General features: G+C 40.2%; 1 protein-coding gene across 1 annotated transcript in view; it reads right to left on the bottom strand.

Moving 5' to 3' along the window:
• METTL16 (methyltransferase 16, RNA N6-adenosine) overlaps window positions 1–16,832 on the bottom strand; it is a 95,051-nt gene that overhangs the window by 16,654 nt on the left and 61,565 nt on the right. The window contains exons 7-8 of the mRNA XM_036906129.2: window positions 1,774–1,843; window positions 635–724 (exon numbers count right to left, since the gene is read on the bottom strand). Of these exons, the coding sequence (XP_036762024.2) occupies window positions 635–724; window positions 1,774–1,843 (160 nt within the window). The remainder of the gene's footprint in view (window positions 1–634; window positions 725–1,773; window positions 1,844–16,832) is intronic.

Genomic DNA, 16,832 nt, shown 5'->3' with positions numbered 1-16,832 from the left:
CAGCAAAGGAGACAGAAATTTCTGGAACAAATCATTTATTAAAACTTTCTATTCTGAAAATGCTCAAGCTCAAGCATATGCCAAGTAGAGAGCACAGGATAATGACCTATCACCTAACTTCAAAACTCATCAATATTCTAGCAGTAATCTTAAAGCCAAGATAGAACCACTCACTAGAATGATCCCTAAGTGTTAACACATCAAAAGCCTGCAACCCAAATTGGGAACGTCTCTATTCACCAGGAACCCTGGGAGACTGCTACTCTAGGAAAGCAGCAGTGTTAAAGGAAAATAAACATACTTCAATTCCAATTCTTAAAGAATGTCCAACAGAATAATCATGGCCACAAGATGTTCCTACAGGTTACACTGGCTGAATTAATTTTTAATGCATTTCCAATTCATTTGTTTGTTGAGTAATAATCACTGTGTTGCACCTACAGAGAAAGGCTCCACAATCACCACAGTCAGCAGTCCAGGACTGTGTCTTATTTATAATCACTTTCCATTCTGACTTGAGCATGTGGGGTGAACTTCAAGGAAACAGAACAGCATTGAGATTTAACTCTTTTATGACATACTAAACCCATCATGTTCTGGCATTTGGAAAAGCTGAAGCAAGGTCTTTACTTACTGGTACTGTTACATCATCATAAAAACTCCAAGCTAAAGCCCATCTCATTGTCCGACCTTGACAGAATTCAGTGTAGGTGACTTTAGGAACCTGAAACCAACAAACACAGCATCTCATCAAATTAAAGTCATTCTACCAGTATGTTTCTGTGGCTGCTTCATGTTAAATTATGCATTGGTCTTCCTTTTTACCAGTTAACAAACACTATCATCTAAAAACAGTCATGCATAGCTGCCTAATAATCAATGAATAAATTACCTCTCAACAAAGTTGTATTTTTTTTTCTGCAATAAAACAATTTACAGTTCTGGCTTGGAGGTCCAAATATATGAAACACCCAAAACACAGCTCTTCAGAGAATCATTGATAAAATGATTCAAATGGTGTTTTGTTTTCTTTTTTAAGAGAGGACCACTAAAACCTAGACATAGCTATGTAGTCTCCCTTTTGTCTATTAGATTTGTTAGGAAAGAAAATGGAACTTTGAGCAGTTACAATTTAAATAAAGAACAGGTATGGTAGGGAGAATAGGATGACCAGATTGTCAGAGAGAAACCAGAAATAAACTTGTTCCTACCACTAACCCCATATCTGACCCCTTTCTCTGAAAAGTCATCCTGCTCATACTTACTCAGGCCAAAACACCATAAACTGGGAGAGAGGTCAGGGGTGGTATTTATTTGCCATCTGCATTTCAAAACAGAAGCGAGGGGGTGAACCTGTGTGGACTGTACTATAGTGGGAAGCACACTGGATTGAGGACTGTTCTGGTTCTAGTTGTTCTTTGATAACCAGATATATGACCCAGAACAAGCCCCTTAAAACATATGTAGCCTTTAGTTTCTGCAATTATAAAGGGAGTCAGATGTGGGGTCAGTAGTAGGTAGACACCAGGTTTTTTTATTTCTGGTTTCTCTGTGACATTAAAACTCACCCCATTTTCCCCAACTTTAATCTACTGTAATTGTCAAAGGCGGCCTTAAATAATTTTTTAAAAGTCATTTTTAACTCTAAAATTATAAAATAAACAAGAAAAAACAACCCCCATCCCCCACCATTTTGACTTTTTAAATATCAAGAAAAATTCTATACTCCAAGTACCACCAAAAGTAGACACCCAGAATAGTAATGAGCCTTACCCCTTGTACGCGAAGTTCTTCCTTCAGAGGAGCCAGGCTGCATTTCTTTCCCAGCATACAGCTATACCACCTACAAAAAAAAAATCAAACAAGTAAAACACTTGTTTATGTGGTTACATTTGTAAATTAAGCATTACTGAAGAAAACAAGGTGAGAACAGTAGTAAACAAATAAAGTTACAAGTGATAATAACAAAATTGTATATAATGCATTTAGACAAAGAACAAATCTAGGGAAAGAAAACAAGCCCAAAACAACTTAACAAAACAAAACCCATTTAGTCTCTCCAATGATTCAGGGCTATACGTATTTGGGAAGAGAAAAAGAGGGTCTTCACCTGTGATGCTCAGAATGAAGGCCTTTCACCTCTAGGTCAGAAATTTGTTAATAACAGTCAAAATACGTATACAGAAATAGTGTTGTATTTCTGATCTCAATTTAAGAAATACATAAACACCCCTTGTTAAAAGAAATGGTAAAATCTAGCATGAACCTGCATTTTGAGATACCCTTATCTGCAACTAATTTAAGGACATATATTTACATTAGAGTTTCAACAGAACATGAAATCAGTTTCTTCTGCAGTAAATACAAATTCAGAACAGGGAGTATGGAGAAACAGAATTAACTGGTTAAACAGTAAAAGGATAGAATTTATTTCTTCCAATTATTCTAAAAAGTTTCTAAGCATAAATTTATATACAGCTTCTGCTTCAGTCTATGAAGGACTAACCACTATGGAAATTGCCCTTCCACCGTAATCAACTAGGAAACTGGACAAAATATATGAAACAATTTTTTTCAGACATAACACAACTGCAGTGAAGACCTATGATCTCAGAGACAGAAGCAAGGTGAGCCCTGTAACTGCCAGAGCTTACTGCCATAAGGAAATTTCCAAGCTGCAATGCAGGGAAAGGAAACTCAAACAGAGCCCAATAATCTTGTTGAATTGATGAGATAGAGATTAGAATTCAGAGGCTGAAGCAGTAAAGTTTTGAAGAGCAAAACACAAGAAAGGAGCTGTATACAGAGAGAACTCTGGGTATCTGCAGTGGAGTTCCCCTGGAATAATTTGCAGAATAATGATCTGCACATGTTGGATGGAACACTGTGAGGGTAGGCAAAGAACTCCCAGAAAGCAGTAAGCTGAACAATTCCTGGAGTCCAGACAGAGCTGGGACTAGTTTGCAGTTCTACTAGCCAGAAGAGAAAGACTTTATTAATTAAAAGGGGAACCAGTAAAATCCTGGAAAGAATAATGCTTCATAATGGGGCTAGAGGCTGTTTTATATCTACCCTAATGAAGCTTAGTAAAAGCAAGACTCAAAATGATCAAACTGATCACAAATAACTTAAATAAGTATCAGAACAAAGTCCGACATTCTTTAAAGGAACATAAAACACAGCACCACAAAATTAAGATGTGCAATGTCTAGCCTCCAATCAAGATTTGCCAGACATTAAAAGCAGCAGGAAAATGACTCACAACCAGGATAAAAAAAAAAATCATTCATCTGAAACAGACCAAGAAATAAGGGAGATGATGGGAATTAGCAGATGAAGATATTAAAACAGCTATCAGAAACATGCTTCATAATAAACATGGACATGGTAAGGAGCAAAAGGAAGACATAAAAACTAACCAAATGAAATTTCTAGAGATGAAAATTACAATATCTAAAATGGAAAAAGCACTGGGTAGGGTTAACAGAATATTAGACTCTGCAAAAGAAAAGACCTTTTAAACTTGGAGACAAAGCAATGGAAACTATCCAAAATAAAGCACAAAGGGAAAAGAAAAAGACTGAAAAAAATACACAGTAACCTATGGGACACTATAACAGTACACACAGCAAGGGTTTCAGAAAAAGGGAGAAGGGAAGTGTGGGGAAGTTGGGGTTCCTATGGCCAGGACCCTCACTGAACTTAAACCACCTGAAGATGTAACTGGCCTGTTGCTAGGCTACCGCTTCCACACCTTTAGGCAATAAGCTATTATTCCTCTATATAGAGAGCTCAACCCAATGCTCTGGGCGGAGGCAGAGACGCTAGTGCTCGACCTACTGCCGGGAGAACAAGCCAGGTAATAAACCCTTTCACCCCAAAGAATGTTTTGCTGTCAATTTCTTTGGTCACACTGAATTCATAGTGAACTTGCCCAAGGCTGAAATCCATTAGCAAGACAATTGGCCAAAGTCGGCAGGGTTCATTGTTGACCAAGGAAAAAGACAGGCTGCCCTTATGGAAGGGGTGCTTCAGCGGGTTGCCCCTGTGAATGGGGAAGCAGCGGATTGTCCCCCAAATGGGTATGTGGTCTGAGGTGGCTTGCCTCCTAGAGGACTGGGCCCCACCCCAGGACTGGAGGCAAGTGGAGGTGACACCTGAGGCAGTAGGGGTGGCTCTTGATATAGTAAGCAGATCCTTTGAGAAGCAGAGTGCCCGTGAGGCAGCGGGGACTGTGGGTTGGCTGCTTCTCACAGTCTTAAAAAGGTCTACAGAGGAGACCCAAGAAATGGCGGCACAAGAATGCAAGCTGCAAACTTCTGTGGATTCCCTGAAGAAGGAAATGGCCTTGATGCGAGAGCAAGGTGCCATTGGAGAGGTAAACAATTCCTTACTGGATGAGATGGCAGCGCTGCCAGATGTTCTGAAGGAGGAAGAGGCCATCAAGAAAAAAGAACTCCTGAGGGAAGCACAGGTGGAGGTGGCACAAGAGCGTCAGTTGCGAAGCATTGAGGTGAAGGTAAGAGAGTTTCTGAAGAGTAAGGTAGCATTTCTGCGAGGCACCGTAGAAAAGGTAAAGGTTGTAGCAGAAGAGGCACTCAGGGGAAGGGGGAGAGAGGTGTATCAGCCCCAGAAATGGAGGAGCTGGTGAAGGATGAAGGCACACCCAGTGGTTATAAAGAAAATATAAAGACCCAGCAGCTGAAACTTCCGCAAGGAGAGGAGCAGCCTTCTCCCCAAGTCGTGGAGCACTCTATGCTCCGCCCCTATACTCAGGCTGAGCTGGAGGATTTGGACTCCTGGTTTAGGCAGAAGCCCTAGGAATCAGTATCAGCTTGGCTCCTGCATCTGTGGGACTTAGGGGTGGATGGAATTGTTCTGTCGGGATCAGAGATGGGAAAGCTGTCTTCCCTGACAGTGCAGCCCGCCTTAAGGCAGCGATTACAAAATGCACATCAGACCCCAGGGAGTCACTCCCTCCTCGACTGGCTTATGGCTGCACTTCGTGCTGTGTGGCCCAATCCAAGTGATCTACCATCCTCTCCTGTTAGATGGCAGGCGTGTGCCGAGCTCCAACAGGTGCTACAAGAGCTAGGCATAAGAAATGCCATCTATAGTCCAGAGAATTATGGCCCAGTTGAAGAGATTTTCACTACTGGGATGAGAAATACTGTACTTCACACAGCTCCTACATCCCTCTTTGGGTCTCTAGTGGCCATTCTTTCCCCTCACTTAGGGCATCCCATAAGCGAGGTGACACGTACAGTAGCAGATTTAGGAGAGGCTGAAGCAATGAGAATCCGGAAAAAAATAAGACTGTTACTCACAAGCAGAATTTACAGGGCCCCATGAAGGTTACAAGGACCCAGATGTGGGTTGATTTTATACGGGCAGGAGCAGATGGAAGGATATTAGATGGGAAGTCAAATAGGATCTTATTAGAGCTATGGCAACAGCTGAAACCAGGGCAGCAGTTCCAGCCATTAAGACCAAAGAGGCAGAGGTCAGAGACCAAGCCACGAGTCCGGCCTGTGTGTTTGCAAGACTTCCTGCTGGAGAGCAAGCCAACGTCACTTGACCCCACACAGGAAGGTGACTGGGAAACACGGTATGATTGAGGGGAAGGTCGAGGTATCTGCCCTGAGGGACCAGGGGGGTCCGGAGGCCACATGTTGAAACAGCTATCCACTGGTCCCCAGTGAACATACAACGTATCCTGCCTCTGGTGGACAGAGGGGCTGAATGTTCACTGATTCATGGTAATCCTGAGCAGTTCCCTGGGACCCCCACTATCATAGATTGATACAGGGGTAAGGCTATCAGAGTGAAAAAAGCCCAAATCCCTTTGGGAATAGGGCGTCTACCCCCCAAAAGAGTATACCGTGTATATATCTCCTATTCCTGAGTATACTTTGGGGATTGATATCCTGCAGGGTCTGTGGCTGCAGACTACTGCAGGTGAGTTCAGACTGAGAGTACGTGTGGTGAAGGCAGTTCTGAGGGGACATGCTAGGCACCAGCCCACAGCTTTGCCTGTGCCTCGGCGGGTGACTAATACCAAACAATACAAACTGCCTGGAGGGCATAAAGAGATTGGAGAAACTCTCCAGGAGCTTCTGGAAAAGTTTATTTCCAGAATTATTATTCCACCAGGAAAATGTGGGTATTATAAAGCCCACCCATAGTCCTTTTAATTCACCAGTGTGGCCAGTAAAAAAGCCAGATGGCTCCTGGCATATGACTGTGGATTATAGAGAACTGAATAAAGTCATACCCCCTATGCATGCTGCTGTCCCCTCTATTGCAGGCTTGATGGATACCCTCAGCCATGAACTAGGAACATACCATTATGTGGTAGATCTTGCTAATGTCTTCTTTTTCACCTAGACTGCTGCAACATCTACAGAAGAAAGGATGGGCTGTGAACAGTTCCAAGGTTCAGGGACCTGGTATGTCTGTCAAATTCTTGGGGGTCGTCTGGTCAGGTAACACTAAAGTTATACCAGAAGCAGTCATAGATAAAGTCCAGGCCTTTCCTACCCCTACAACTGTAGCATTGTTACAGGAGTTTTTGGGTCTTCTAGGCTACTGGAGAGTGTTTATCCCACACTTGGCACAAATTCTGAAGCCCTTATACCAGTTGGTATGAAAAGGTGTCAGGTGGGACTGGGATGAGACATGTGCATCTGCCTTTACTACAGCAAAACAGGCAGTCAAGGCCCTGTGAGCTATATGTTCATGTGACTGAAGAAGGTTATGGCTGGGGTCTCTGGCAGCGACTTGAACGAACTTGCCAACCCGTTGGATTCTGGTCTCAACTCTGGAAAGGGGCAGAGGTATGAATATACTTTGATAGAAAAACAACTGGCTTCTGTGTATCACACAGAAGCCACCTTGCTGGCTACAGAACCCATCACTGGAATGGCCCCGATAAAGGGAATAACCCCTATCCCATCTTGGGGTGGGTACGAGACTGGACCCAAAAGCCAAGAATTGGTGTGGCACAAACAACCACATTAGCCAAGTGGGGTGCTTACCCACAGCAGTGTACTGCCCTCTCTAGTAGGGCCTTGAGTGAAGAACTCCAACGCTTATTGGGGCTGGTGACATATACTGGTGAAAAGCAGGAAGAACTTGCTTTTGAACCACTGGTAGCAGAGAGTCCCTATCAGGAGGGAAGAGCCTCTATACCCGAAGATGCATGGTACACAGATGGCTCCAGCCATGGGCAGCCCCCAAACAGACAGCCATAGCTTTCCATCCTAAGACTGAGACAATATGAATGGAAGATGGTGAGGGGAAGAGCATCCAATGGGCAGAGTTGCAGGCCGTGTGGCTTGTGATCAGCCAGGAGCCCTCCCCTATAGTTGTCTGCACTGACAGCTGGGCTGTCGATCAGGGCTTGACCCTGTGGCTACCAACCTGGTACCATACCAACTGGTTGGTTGGTCACCGACCCCTTTGGGGGCAAGAATTGTGGCAAGACTTATGGGCCTGTGGTCAGACTAAAATAATTATAGTATACCATGTGACAGGTCATTTGCTATTGGCATCCCAAGGAAATGATGAAGCAGATAAATTGGCCCAATGGTTACATCAGTGTTTGTTGCATGTGGGGCACAAGACAATGTGGGCTATAGCCCGTTGGTGGGGCTTACCTTTGACCTTTGTAAAAGTTAGTAGAGCCTGGCAGGAGTGTGTTGTGTGTTCCAGAGAGGCACAATGGCTTGTTAAAATCCGGACTAAAGTCAGATACCAATAGTCTGCAGGAATGGTCAGTCCGCTTATGGACTGTGGTACAGCGTTTGAACGAGAGACCCTGAAAGGGAGCCCTGAGCCCCGCAGACATGTTAACACATATGGCTGCCTCCCCTATACAACTGCAAGTACAATCCAAGGAAGAATCACTGAAGCCAAGGTTCGGCCACCAGAATAACATCTTGTTGCCAGCACCAGGTGCACTGAACCCTGGAGACTCCATTGAGTGGACGTGGCCTTGGACCTTTTGACACATGGACCAATGATGGCTGGCTCTCCTGGCACCTTGGGGACAAGGCCTGAAAGCTGGCCTCCTGTGTATTCCTGGAATAACAGCAGAGTGACTGCCAAAGGTCACAGTAGTACATCCTGAATGGCCAGAAGGTAGGAGCATCTTACCAGGGAGTTTTGTTTTATCATTATGGCCAGTGCATGCACCTCCAGCAGCACTATATATAGACCCCTCAGTAACCCCACGGGGAAAGGAGTAAAAGTATGGTATACTAGACCTGGACGGGACCCCCTTCCTGCCACAGTCCTATCACAGGACCACTCTCTTGCACACATCCTACCTGATGGACAAGATTTGCCTATGTTGGTGTCATTAAAATATGTGTCTTATCGCCCCTAAAGTCTTTGAGGATTGGGAACTTCCTCTGGCTTGAGAATTATTATAAATTTTTTGTTATTAGGAGGTTGGCTTGAGGATTATTATAATTTTTGTTATCTATATCAAAATCTTCCTGCATCTTAATTTTTATTATCTCTAAGTTGTTGTTACCCTCTGTTGCTATTGTGGAATCTGGTTACAGTGCTCCAGCTTTCTTGCACTGGGACCATTACGGAAGATTGAAAGCATGTAGATTGTAAGGTGAGAATCCTGGAGGGGTGGAGTGTGGGGAAGTTGGGGTTCCTATGGCCAGGATCCTCACTTAACTTAAACCACCTGATGATGTAACTGGTCTGTTGCTAGGCTACAGCTTCCACACCTTTAGGCAATAAGCTATTATTGCGCTATATAGAGAGCTTGGCCCAGTGCTCCGGGCAGAGGCAGAGATGCTAGTGCTTGACCTACCACCGGGAGAACAAGCCAGGTAATAAACCCTCTCACCCCAAAGAATGTTTTGCTGTCAATTTCTTTGGTCACATTGAATCCATAGCGAACTTGCCCAGGGCTGAAACCCACTGGCAAGAAAGGAAGACAAAAACATTTTAATAAAAGTACAAAGTTTTTCCAAAATTGGTAAAAAGTATAAACACATATACAAGAATTTCAATAAACTCCACACAGAGGAAACGTAAAACCATACCAAGCAAGGCACCTCACAATCAAATACTGAAAATTAGAGATAAAGAGAAACCTTAAAAGTAGGACAGGGGTAGAGATACTCTTTGTTCAAAAAACAAGGATAAATAATACCAGACCTCTCATCAGAAATAAAGCAAGCCAGAAGAAAACAGGATATTTTTAAAGTATGGAAAGAAAAAGCTCTCACCCTGGAATTCTTTTTAAAAATGAAGGCAAAATAAAGACATTTTTCAAATAAAAATTAAAATATTTCATCACCAGCTGAGCTGTACTAAAAGGAATGCTAAAGAAAGTTCTTCAGGCAGCATTCTAACCAAAAAAACAGAAGAAAACACTCCCCCCGCACCCCAGACACATATGGCACATTCACCCAGACACACCATATTCTTTTTGGGCTGTAAAATAAGCCTTAAAAGACATTAAAGGATTAAAATCATACAAAATATGTTCTCGGAGTAAAATAATCAGAACTAGAAAACAGTAAGAGAAACATAGCTCTTAAAATATTTAAACCTTATTTAAAATGTTGAAAATACAAAGAGATTCCCCTGACAGTGGTAAATGAGGCAGGGATGTCCACTCTCCACTTCTATTCAAAACTGTACTGAAGAGTCTATTTAATATAGTAAGGTGAGAAAAAAATAAAATAAGTGCATACAGAATGTGGGGAAAATTAAAGTTCCTAATGTCAGTATCTTCACCTGAACCTAAACTACTTGATGATGTAACTGGCCTGCTGCTAGGCTACTGCTTCCACACCGACAGGCAATAAGCTATTATTGACTGAGTCACTATATAAAGAGCTCTCTGCCCAGTGCTCTGGGCTGAGGCAGAAACAAAGGAGGATTACAGACCTGCAGACTGTTGGATGCAGACGTAATTCCAGTGCTGGACCTGTCGCTGGGAGAACAAGGGTAATAAGCCCTTTTAACCCCAAGAACATCCATTGTCATCCCTCAGTCTCACTGAATTCATAGTGAACTTACCCAGGGCTGAAACCCATTGGCAAGACAAAGATCAAAAAGAAATAAAATTATATTCACAGAAGATATGATCATCAATGTAGAAAGTTCTATGTCATCTCAGAAAAAACTGTTAGAATTAAATGAATTGAACAATGTTGCAGGACAAAAGCTCAACATAAAATCATCAGTATTTCCTTATAGTAACAACGCACAACTAAGAAATTAAAATTTAAAAAATACAACTTACAATAGTGTCAAAATACACAAAATACTTTGGAATAAAGTTAGTATGTATAAGAAAACCATGAAACACTGTACGAGAATTTTAAGATCTAAATAAATAGATACATCACATTGGAATGGAAGATTCAACATTATTAAGGTATCAGTTCTCTCCAATTTGATATATTGTGGAAAAAATGAAAGTTCCTGTGGCCAGGCTTCTCATCTTGTCCTGGCTGGCTAGCTCACTACACAGGTGTGGGCAATACATCGTCATTGACTCTATATAAAGAGCTCTAACCAGTGCTCTGGGTGACACGGTGGCAGGGCTGCAAGGGTGCAGGAGAGCAGAGCAGAGGCTGGAGTGGTGGCAGTGCCGAGGACAGAGGCCCAGAGGCAGAGACCAGCTTGCTGCATGCAGACTCGCTCTGAGTGAACGGGATTTTAGTGACTGACCTGCCACTGTAGAAATAAAGTTGCGTATAACCCTTTCACCCCAATGTTCTACTGTCATTTCTTTGGTCACACTAACTCCATAGTGAACTTGCCTGGGGCTGAAACCCACTGGAAAGACATATATAAACCCAACACAATCCCAAACCAAAATCCTAGTAGGCTTTTTCACAGAAACTAATAAATTGATTCTAAAATTTATATGGAAATGCAAAAGATCTCAAATAGCTAAAACAGTTTTGAAAAAGAATCCCCAAATTGGAGCTTACAGTACCTAAACTCAAGACTTATTATAAAGCTACAATAACCAAGACAGTATGGTAATGACATAAATACAGACATACAGATCAAAAGAATAGAATACAGTACAGAAATAGGCTTATATCGTCAGTTAATTTTTAAACAATGGTACCAAAGGTTTGCTCTTCAAAAGACACTGTTATAAAAATGAACAGGCAAAGCATAGACTAGGAGGAAATACTTGCAAAACAGATCTAAGGATGGACCTGTATTCAGCATATATGTAACTCCCAGATTAATAAACAGATAAAAAGAGATAAAGGGAAACTTCTGGTTTCTATTCCAACATGTAGTAAGCTACAAGTTGCTACTCTGTGCTAACAGTCAGTAAAAAAGCTGAACAGAAAAATTAACTCTTCTTAGGTCCATCACAGAAGCAACTCACAGGGCAAACCACTGCTTCTAAAATTGAAGAGACCAACAGTTGAATACAAAGAATCATAACTTACCAGATCAGAAAACCACAAGCAAAGTCCTCCATGGGAACCAGTGCTGAGGTATGGAAACCTCAACTGTAACCGACAAATTGCTGGAGACTCAGCATTGACAAGCCTGAGAGACAAAAATGCAAGGAGGACCCAGTCATCAGGGTCCTCTTGTGAATTTTACCATCAAGAGCTTGACCAGGTTCTCACAGTGAGTATGGGAGGAAAATTCCAAAAAGTTCATTCTTTGAACAGATTGATAAAATCAATAAGCCTCTAGTTACTCAAGATAGTACTGGAGGTCCTAGTCATGGCAATCAGACAAAACAAAGAAATACAAGGCATCCAGATTGGTAAAGAAGAAGTTAAACTGTCACTATTTGCAGATGACATGATATTGTACATAAAAAACCCTAAAGACCACTCCAAAACTACTAGAACTAATATCTGAATTCAGCAAAGTTGCAGGATACAAAATTAATACACAGAAATCTGTTGCTTTCCTATACACTAACAATGAACTAGCAAAAAGAGAAATCAGGAAAACAATTCCATTCACAATTGCATCAAAAAGAATAAAATACCTAGGAACAAACCTAACCAAGGAAGTGAAAGATCTATACCCTGAAAACTACAAGACACTCTTAAGAGAAATTAAAGAGGTCACTAACAAATGGAAACTCATCCCATGCTCTTGGCTAGGAAGAATTAATATTGTCAAAATGGCCATCCTACCTAAAGCAATCTACAGATTCAATGCAATCCCTATCAAAATACCAACAGCATTCTTCAACGAACTGGAACAAATAGTTCTAAAATTCATATGGAACCACAAAAGACCCAGAATAGTCAAAGCAATACTGAGAAGGAAGAATAAAGCAGGGGGGATCTCGCTTCCCAACTTTAAGCTCTACTACAAAGCCACAGTAATCAAGACAATTTGGTACTCGCACAAGAACAGACCCACAGACCAGTGGAACAGAACAGAGTCCAAATATTAACTGAAACATATACAGTCAACTAATATATGATAAAGGAGCCATGGTATACAATGGGGAAATGAAAGCCTCTTCAACAGCTGGTGTTGGCAAAACTGGACAGCTACATGTAAGAGAATGAAACTGGATCATTGTCTAACCCCACACACAAAAGTAAATTCAAAATGGATCAAAGACCTGAATGTAAGTTATGAAACCATGAAACTCTAAGAAAAAAACATAGGAAAAAATCTCTTGGACATAAACATGAGCAACTTCTTCATGAACATATCTCCCCAGGCAAGGGAAACAAAAGCAAAAATGAACAAGTGGGACTATATCAAACTAAAAGGCTTCTGTACAGCAAAGGACACCATAAGTAGAACAAAAAAGACATCCTACAGTATGGGAGAATATATTCATAAATGACTCATCTGATAAGGGGTTAAAGGGGGTTAACATTCAAAATATATAAAGAACTCATATGCCTCATACCCAAAAAACAACCCAATCAAAAAACGGATGGAGGACCTCAACAGACCCTTCTCCAAAAAAAGAAATACAAATGGTTCACATCACTAATCATCAGGGAAATGCAAATTAAAACCACAATGAGGTATCACCTCACACCAGTTAGAATGACCACTATCCAAAAGACATGAAACAACAAATGCAGGTGAAGACGTGGGGAAATGAGAACCCTCCTACACTGTTGGTGGGAATGTAAATTAGTTCAACCATTGTGGAAAGCAATATGCAGGTTCCTCAAAAAATTAAAAACAGAAATGCCATTTGACCCAGTAATTCCACACCTAGGAATTTACCTGAAGAAAACAAGATCCCGATTCAAAAAGACATATGCACCTGTTTATCGCTCCACTGTTTGCAACAGCCAAGATATACAAGCAACCTAAGTATCCATCAATAGATGAATAGGTAAAGAAGGTGTGGTACACAAATGACTTCACTCATTTGTGGAATATATAAACAAAGCAAAACTGAAGAAAGAAAACAGCAGCAGACTAACAGACTCTGAGAAGGGATTAGCGGGTTATCAAAGGTAAGGGGTTTGGGAGGGTGGGTGGGGAGGGATGGAGAAGGGAATTAAAGGACACTATAATTTGCAATCACAATATAGGTAGGTCACGGGGAAGGCAGTACAACACAGAAGACAAGCAATGACTCGATAGCATCTTACTACACTGATAGACAAGTGATTGCAATGGGGGCAGTGAGGACTTGATAATATGAGTGAATGTTAAAACCACAATGTTGCTCATGCAAAACTTTCATAAGATTGTATATCAATGATACCCTAATTTTAAAAAGTTTAAAAAGATTATATATCAATGATACTTAACTAAATAAAAAGATGTGGTACATATATAAACAATGGAATATTATTCAGCCATATAAAGAAATCCTGCCGTCTGCAACAACATGGATGGATCTAGATGTTATTAAGCTCAGTGAAATAAGCCAGGAGGAGAAAGACAAATACTATATGATTTCACTTATTTGTGGAATATAAAAACAAGCAAAACAGAAGGAACAAAACATCTGTAGACTCATAGACACCGAGAAGTTTGTCGTTACCAAGGGGGGGGGGAGAGGAAGAGGAGGGAGATAAAAGGATACAATAATTCACAAGCACAATATAAGTTGATCATGGGGACTGTTGAACCACTGTGATATACATTTGAAAGCAACGTTAAGATTACCTATTAACAATACTTTAATAAAACATTTAAAAAAGCCAGACACAAACTACATTCTGTATGATTCCATTTATATGAAACAGAACAGGCAAAAATATTGTGTGACAACTCTTGGCGGTCACTAGAGGCTGGGAAAGGGTGGGCACAGACTGCAAGGCGGCACTAGGGAATTTTTTACAGCAATGGAACCGTCTATATCTTGATTGCGGTGGTGGTGGTAATGTACACATTTATCAAAACTCATCAAACTGCACAGTTAAAATTGGAGAATTCTACTGTATTGAAGTTATATTTCAAAACTGATTTAAATATAAAACCTTCTAAATGTGATCTTATACCTTCAAGTACACATAAAGAATAGTAACAGTACAGCACTGTTTTGCATATTTTTCTTGTTTTTTAACATAGCTTAGTTACATTGGCCATACATATTCTGTAACACTCTTCCACAAGCAGCATAATTACTCCTATGTCATTTGAAATTTATCTAACTGCATATTGTTTAAAGAGAAATTTCAAATTAAAGGGATATGCATTCAATATGCTACTATGAAGGTGAATTTTTTTTTGGTATCATTAATCTACAATTACATGAAGAACATTATGTTTACTAGGCTCCCCCTTCTGAAGGTGAATTTTTAAGTGACTAAAATTCCAAGTGAATTTAACTGCCTCTAATATCACTCACTAGGTTAAAACTATATAAAATTGCAGTTTTTATAGGGTTGAAACTGTTGAAGACTAGCTATTTCATAAGGTTCAACCTAATACATTAATACAAATGAAAATCTTATTAATTATGAAAGTATGACAAATACCATACTGCTTTAGAAATAATGTGCATGAACCAGTATTTTGCTTTCATTGTGGGTTCAACAACAGGAAACTGTCTGTGTTTTCTAGTTCATCCTTCCCTTTGAAAATACAAAGAAATAACTGTTTTACCTGAACTACATTAAATAAACCTGGGTAAATTTATTTAGGGCATAATCAGTTTTATTTGGTGGTTTTAGGATTTTTGGAAGACAAATAATATGCTTCCTTTAAGAAGACACTGTATAAATACAGAAGTCATTAATCAGGAATTAAAAACCTCTGATATGTTAGGAACAATATGAAGGAAAAGAAGTGAAGAGCAATTAGTGCTCACAAAGTTAACAGTATAAAAATAGGTCAATTAGCACCTTTCCTTTAAAATTAGTATTCCTGAACAGATTAGATCAGAGTCACCAGAAGCCAGGAAATGGCCCAGTAGACACAAAAGAAATATACTATGAAGTTCCTCAGGAGATGAAGGAAAGCAAATATTTAGATAAGCAAAGCTTGTATACTAGCCCTTAGTATAGGCTTGGGAGAGTTTGTATTTCTTTTAACCTTTGCTGTAAACTAAATATTGTATCATGCTTTTAAGATTTAATCTCACCCATTGACTGTTGTTTTAATCTCATCTACTATTGTTGTTGACTTAATCGCATCTACTTATTGTTTTCTGCAAGTTATATTTCTTACAAAAAAAGCAGAAGAGCGGGAACCAAAAATTTTGTGTTAACTTCAGCTTTAAAAAATGCATACCCATTCCTTCCTAATTACAACCCTTAAATAGAATTCGTGCCTCATATCAAATTTACTGAGTATCATAATTCTTCCAAGTGGTAAAGATACCTCAAGACAAATGCTGGGCATAGAAGCCACAGGGCATAAATATGCAAAGAAGTAAAAAGCTAACCTTTTCAAACAATAAGGCTTCTCTCTCACTTACCAACTTTACATTTCCCTGTATGGCCCCGGAAGATGACTGGTTAGCCAGAGACGGGTAAAATTCCTCAAGGGAGGAACAACCTAAGACAGGCACAGTCGCAGGGGGGCCATCAGGTGAGAAATTGGGGATCAACAGAGGTGAGGCTTAGAACCTCACCCCCCCCCTGTTCTGAGAGAAATCTTCTGCATACGTGGATGTTTTATTGCCCTTGTCTAGCTTGGATTAACACATAGTCTACAGGCACACACCTGATCATCTACATTTGCTCTTACAACACTAAACTATGTTTTCTACCTTTATCTTGTATCTACCTACCACTTCAGCATTTTATTAAAATAATAATAAAGAGAGAAATGTGGTATCCACATATAAATCAAGTATAAAAATCAAATGACTATTCATATTTGAACTGTTTATAGTTCATAATGCATGAGCAAAACTGAAAGTTTCTGTGATGACTGCCCTTGTACTGTTCACCATGTAACTTATTCACTATGTAAGAATTTGTTCTCCATGTAAGAACTTGTTTGTTATGCTTCAGAAGATTGGAGACTGACGAAAATTAGGCTTGGGGTGGATTAATGATTGTGCATTGAGCATTGACTCCCCTATACAGAATTTTATTGTTGTTAACAACCATTTGATCAATAAATATGAGAGATGCCCTCACAACAACAAAAACAAAAGTACACACTTCCAATGGTAAAATAAATAAGTAACTGGGATGTAATGTATAGCATAAGGAATATAGTCAAAATATGGTAACAACTTGCTATGGTGATAGCTGGTACCTAGAATTATCATGTATATAAATGTTGAATCACTGTGTTGTACACCTGCAACTAATGTAACACTGTGTGTCAACTACCCTTCAATAAAAAATAATTATTTACAAAAAAAAAAAAATGCATACCCATTACATCCTAGGTAATCTCATCAGGCATCT

Source organism: Manis pentadactyla, chromosome 4 (assembly GCF_030020395.1).
Source record: "Manis pentadactyla isolate mManPen7 chromosome 4, mManPen7.hap1, whole genome shotgun sequence".
Taxonomy (NCBI): Eukaryota; Metazoa; Chordata; class Mammalia; order Pholidota; family Manidae; genus Manis; species Manis pentadactyla.
Note: the sequence above shows the minus strand (reverse complement) of the source record. Positions and strands in the feature narration are given on the sequence as shown.